This window comes from Etheostoma cragini, chromosome 12 (genome assembly GCF_013103735.1).
Source record: "Etheostoma cragini isolate CJK2018 chromosome 12, CSU_Ecrag_1.0, whole genome shotgun sequence".
In the NCBI taxonomy this organism is placed as follows: Eukaryota; Metazoa; Chordata; class Actinopteri; order Perciformes; family Percidae; genus Etheostoma; species Etheostoma cragini.
Window position 1 is genome coordinate 17,078,428 of NC_048418.1, and position 6,000 is coordinate 17,084,427.

Sequence of the window (6,000 nt, forward strand, 5' to 3'; positions counted from 1 at the left end):
CTAGTCATGAGATGGATGTTGGAGTTGAGGTTTTCACTCAGCTCAACACACAATAAACCATGTTTGCAGGAGGAGCCAGACATCTCTGAGGTGTCCTAAGCTTAGATTTGTGTATTTTTCAGTGCGGAGGCTCTCCAAACCATGTTCCTGTTGATGAGTCCTAAGCAGCTGTACGAGCACTTTAAAGACGACTACGAGATCCATGACATAAACTGGAATGTAGAAAAGGCCACCGCCATCCTCGAGTCCTGGCAGAGGAAGTTTGTGGAGGTGTGAACATACATCACACATTTCATGTTCATATTCAAAATTCTCACATACATACACAAACAAAAGGAGGCATTTCCTTGTCCCTGTGCAGTCTTGTTTTGCTTTGGCACACACACACACACACACACACACACACACACACACACACACACACACACACATACACACACACACTCATTGGGACTTATATTGCAGTGTCTGAATTCCTTCAGTCTTCAGCTCCATGTAAAGCAAATCATGGAGCAGACCAGGGCAATAGGTGTGTTTGTGTGTGTGTGTGTGTGTGTGTGTGTGTGTGTGTGTGTGTGTGTGTGTGTGTGTGTGTGTGTAGGCCAGCCATCTCTCTGTCAGAGCCCTAGTTATAGGAACAAGCTGTTGCTCTGATAGCTGACACCCACCACGGTGAGGGTAAGGAGAGAGGGGGGAGGGAGGAGAGTATGAGACATATTCAAGCGAGGTGGGGCAACAAACTCAAACGTAAACTGACAGAGACATGACACCTTGTCCTGAAACATTAAAGAACAAGACGAGATCTATTTGAGATTGCGAGCGATGACTAAATGCGGACAGGTTAATTGCCTTAGGGGAGCTTTGGTCCATTCGTGGCACAGAGCGGAGAGAGCAGCCTCCCAAGCCATGTGATCCCGTTCCTTTCACCTTTGACCTCCCAACCTCTGGCATCTGTGCTCATTACTCCTCAGTTGTCATACATACGCACACTCTCGCACACATGCTGGCATATCTAAAAACCCACACACACACATTTCAAAGTGACAGGGTGCTTTTTCTGTTAGAAGGCTCTGAAATATGGTGCTGTAGCAGAAGCTTAAGGTAGCATTGGTCAGAGGGAGGAAATGTGTTTGAATGTAAAATAAAAGTTACTCAGCATGTTGTAGTACATGAAAGTAATAATGCAGTGCTTTCAGTATCTTCTTTTTGTCAATGTTATTGATAAATATTTAGTTAATCTGGTGATGATTTTATAATTTGGTAACCATTTATAATTTTGATCTTTATCTTTTAGGTGGTCCACCAGAGTATGCCATCTAACTCCAGCCAGTCCCTCCATGCTTTCTCCACCACCACCCTTAACGACATCATGAAATCTTTCTCCGATGTCAGCGTCATCAGGGTGGCTGGAGGATACCTGCTCATGGTGAGCGTAATATATGATTAAAGTCAATCAATTATGGATAGTAAGTTCATGAAATTTTTTTAACTTTACTGTGAAATAACTAATATTAAATATGGACATTTCCTCTCTAGCTGGCCTATGCCTGTGTGACCATGCTAAGGTGGGACTGTGCCAAGTCCCAGGGGGCCGTGGGGCTGGCCGGGGTGCTGTTAGTGGCTCTATCAGTGGCTGCAGGACTGGGTCTCTGCTCCCTGCTTGGCCTCTCTTTCAATGCTGCCACCACACAGGTACGACGCAATCTGCAACATTTTCTGTTACATTACTGTAAGGCTGATATTTAAAGGGGGGTCTTTCTATGAGTTAAAGCCCAGATTTTGTATGTGTGATATTCATTTTGACTCTTTCCCATCCCAGGTGCTTCCCTTCTTGGCACTAGGGATCGGTGTGGATGACATGTTTCTTCTAGCTCATTCCTTCACAGAAGCTGGAAGTAACATCCCCTTTAAGGTACTTTTAAGAATCTCATCTCCTCTCCTCTCATCTCCTTCCTCTCCTCTGCTCTCCTCTCTTCTCTAAACGTTATCTGTTTTTGTTTTAAAGGACAGGACAGGAGACTGTTTGCGTCGCACCGGCACCAGTGTGGCTCTGACTTCCATCAACAATATGATTGCATTCTTCATGGCTGCTCTCGTACCCATTCCTGCCTTGCGAGCTTTCTCTCTGCAGGTATGTTTTGCACACACCCTCACACGCATGCGGACAGACATAAACATGTGTACACAATTGCACACTGAGAGGCCAGAGGCTCCTTTGAAAATGAAAGAGATAACTTAAGAGAGGTGACAGTCATTCAGAGCGAGGAAAGCCTTTGTTCCCAGTTTTATTGCCGCTGCACCTACAGGGCCATTTTTTGTGTTTGCGTGTCTCTGCGTGTGTGTGTATGTGCACGTGTGTGTGTGTGTGTGTGTGTGTGTGTGTGTGTGTGTGTGTGCATTTGTATAACGTGGAATAATCAGAGCAAAGAGAGTGATAAACAGACAGAGAGAGAACAAGAAGGAGAGGGAGGGAGGAGCGGATCAGTATATCACTGGCCCGTCAAGCCAGTTTGCTCTGATCTGTGAGTAACTGTGGGTGGTCTGAAACACACAAGCAAACACACACATAGATGCACACATCACACATACTTGAAACCACAGTCAGTTAGAATATCAACTTCAGGGCGAGGGGGAGGCCGCGACGGTGGTGCTGAAGGGTGATGGTTTTGCTCAGACTCGCAACATATATATTAAAATATATATATTCATATATATGTATATATATATATATATATATATATATTCCCTTCCTGCTCCTCTCTCTCAGTCTTTCTAGTAGTTCTTTCATTCTGGCCCTCTTTTCTCCTTCCTTCTGGCTTGCTTAGTATTCCTGGCTGGTGATTTAGAGTACAAGGCCTTTCTTTACTTTCTGGGCTGTGGTCTGAGACACTAAAAACGAATTTAAAAAAGGAGCCCTGACTCTCCCCAGCTGGATTAGGGTGTCTGTAATTTCACATACTGTTCTCTGTCTTTTCTCACTTTGTTTTTCTCATTTGGTCTCTCTGTGTTTCCTTCCCTAGGCGGCCATTGTGGTCGTGTTTAACTTCGCCATGGTGCTGCTCATCTTCCCTGCCATCCTCAGTTTGGACCTCCACAGACGTGAGGATAAGCGTTTGGATATTCTCTGCTGCCTGTACAGCCCCTGCTCCGACCGCGTCATCCACCTTTCTTCGCACGAGCTGTCAGACTCTGGGGAGCAGCCGCACACGCCTACGACGGCAACGGCGCACACGCACCAGTATTCGGCGGGATCAACAATCACCACCAGCACCCAAATCACCACCACAGTGCAGGCATTCACGCAGTGTGACGCAGCCGGCCAGCATATTGTCACAATCCTACCACCTACCTCACAGATCTCCACCAGCCCGCCGTCCATCATCGTCTGCCCCACTTCACAGCCACAAGGTAAATATTGCTATATTAAGATCCCAACGATTATGTTGTTGTGTACACATCGCTTTCTAAAGTCAGAATGACTCACTAATTTCTTGCTTGTATTTCCTATCCCTAGCCATCACACCTCCCCCCACCACCACCTCTGTGCAGGACCCCTATGGCTCCCAGCTCTTCACGCCTACCTCCAGCTCCACACGGGACCTCCTAGCTCAGGTGGAGGATTCCAAATCGGGAAAGAAGTGCGTCCCACTCCCTTTCCTGCACTGGAACTTGTCCAGCTTTGCCAGGGAGAAATACGCCCCTCTGCTCCTAAAACCTAAAAGCAAAGTCATCGTGGTGGTTCTCTTTCTGGGTCTCCTGGGCCTCAGCCTGTATGGGACCACCATGGTGCACGACGGCCTCTACCTAACCGACGTTGTGCCACGGGACACCAAGGAGTATGATTTCATCGACGCCCAGTTCAAGTATTTCTCCTTCTACAACATGTATCTGGTGACCATGGATGGATTTGATTACGCCCGGTCACAGAGGCTGCTGATCCAGCTGCACAACGCCTTCAACTCTGTTAAATACGTGGTCAGAGACAGCGACAACAAACTGCCCCGAATGTGGCTGCACTACTTCCAGGACTGGCTAAAAGGTAAGAATCCGGGCTCAGAAATATCTTTTGTTTTTTTTGAGTGAGTCAGGTAATACATTCCTCCCTGTCAGCCTGGGAGTTTTTGATAATTATATCAGAATCCAGTAGAGGGTGGTACAGGTTTTTTCAGGTGTGCTTCTTTTACTAAGAACAGAAGTTAATGTGTGTGTGTGTGTGTGTGTGTGTGTGTGTGTGTGTGTGTGTGTGTGTGTGTGTGTGTGTGCGTAGAGGTGAGAATGTGTCAAGGGTGAATAAAAGTTCAGTCACTCTGTTAACCCCCATCCACCTGGGCTCAGGGGTGGTGCAGTAGACGGGTTGGGTCATAGGTTATCTTTGCGTGTGTGTGTGTGTGTGTGTGTGGGTGTGGGTGTCCTCAGGCCAGAACTTGTCAGAGGCCCAGTCAGGAGGAAGTGATAACCAACAGGTCAATTAGAGCCAGCTGAAAATGCCCCAAAAAAAAGAAATGGAAGAGGAAACTTGATATTTCACATTTTTAACTTCACTGCTCACACACACAAACACACAAGAAAGCTCCTATAATTTTTGTGATAATATAAATCATAATATTTAATAATGACAACCACTTTAATCTTTTATCTTCTTTTGTGTGGGTTTCACCTCAAAGGTCTTCAGGCTGCTTTTGATGCTGACTGGCAGGCAGGCAGGATTACCTCTGACAGCTATCGTAACGGCACAGAGGACGGAGCGCTGGCGTATAAGCTCCTCATCCAGACTGGCTCCAAGAAAGAGCCTTTTAACTACAGCCAGGTATGTCTACAAGAGCTACACAAAATATTTTAAAACAGAATCCACATGCAATTCTTACAACTCTGAGGACTACCTTATCAGCCGTCTTTTTACCATTTGTTCTGACAAAAGCTCAACACATGAGTGGCCTTTTAATTTTAGAATTTTTAAAATCTCTCTAGCTGACTTCTCGTCGGCTGGTGGATGCAGAGGGTTTGATCCCGGCGGAGGTGTTTTACATTTACCTGACCGTCTGGGTCAGCAACGATCCTCTGGGCTATGCTGCCTCCCAGGCCAATTTCTACCCCCATCCTAGAGAGTGGATTCACGACAAGTATGACACTACAGGGGAGAATCTGCGCAGTAAGTGTCTTATGGTAACGCATTATTCAGGCGAGAGTGGATACACCTGTAAATACCATGCAGTACAAACAGCAAATGATCTCAATTCTCACCTTTTAGCTCTTCTTCTCTTGCAGTCCCAGCTGCCGAGCCCCTGGAGTTTGCCCAGTTCCCCTTCTACCTGAATGGCCTTCGCCAGGCCAGCGACTTTGTGGAGGCCATCGAGAGTGTGCGCTCCATCTGCGACGAGTTTACTCGCAAGGGCATTTTAAACTACCCTAACGGATACCCCTTCCTGTTCTGGGAGCAGTACATCGGCCTCAGACACTGGTTCCTGCTGGCGATCAGCGTGGTGCTGGCCTGCACCTTCCTGGTCTGTGCCATTCTCCTGCTCAACCCCTGGACTGCCGGCATCATTGTGAGCAATTTTTAAGTTGTTTGCCTGAGAACTCTTCACCCTACCTCTTCCTCATCTTCATCCTTCCTATTGCTCCTACATTCTGTACCTCATGCTACCTCAACAACATCATTAGCCCCTTCCTGCTCTCACTTTCTTCTCACCCTTCTCAGCACAGCTCAATAACACTGTCTAGGGGGCCCCTTTCTCTCTGTGGAGGGCCAATATGCACACATTCACACACACACATACACACACACACAGACCTTTGTCATTCTAATGTAGGCTGGGCCGCCCTTAGAAAAGGAAATGCAAAGGAGCAAGAAAGGCTTTGCCCTCCTGAAGCCTCTACCTCCAACTCCCTCATTGCTTTTGTCAGAGGGAGAGGGAGAGACTTTGGGACAGGACAGATCTGCTCAGTTGCGACCTTGGCCTGCTCAACCCATCCATCAGGGATATGTGTGTGTGTGTGTGT

The 6,000-nt window shown here is 47.0% G+C and overlaps 1 protein-coding gene across 1 annotated transcript in view; it reads left to right on the forward strand.

Moving 5' to 3' along the window:
* Positions 1-6,000, forward strand: part of ptch2 (patched 2) — a 28,360-nt gene that overhangs the window by 15,781 nt on the left and 6,579 nt on the right. Inside the window, exons 9-18 of the mRNA XM_034888369.1 lie at positions 123-270; positions 1,295-1,426; positions 1,537-1,692; positions 1,820-1,912; positions 2,006-2,131; positions 3,021-3,408; positions 3,515-4,039; positions 4,665-4,807; positions 4,969-5,149; positions 5,266-5,546. Coding sequence (XP_034744260.1) covers positions 123-270; positions 1,295-1,426; positions 1,537-1,692; positions 1,820-1,912; positions 2,006-2,131; positions 3,021-3,408; positions 3,515-4,039; positions 4,665-4,807; positions 4,969-5,149; positions 5,266-5,546 — 2,173 coding nt within the window. The remainder of the gene's footprint in view (positions 1-122; positions 271-1,294; positions 1,427-1,536; positions 1,693-1,819; positions 1,913-2,005; positions 2,132-3,020; positions 3,409-3,514; positions 4,040-4,664; positions 4,808-4,968; positions 5,150-5,265; positions 5,547-6,000) is intronic.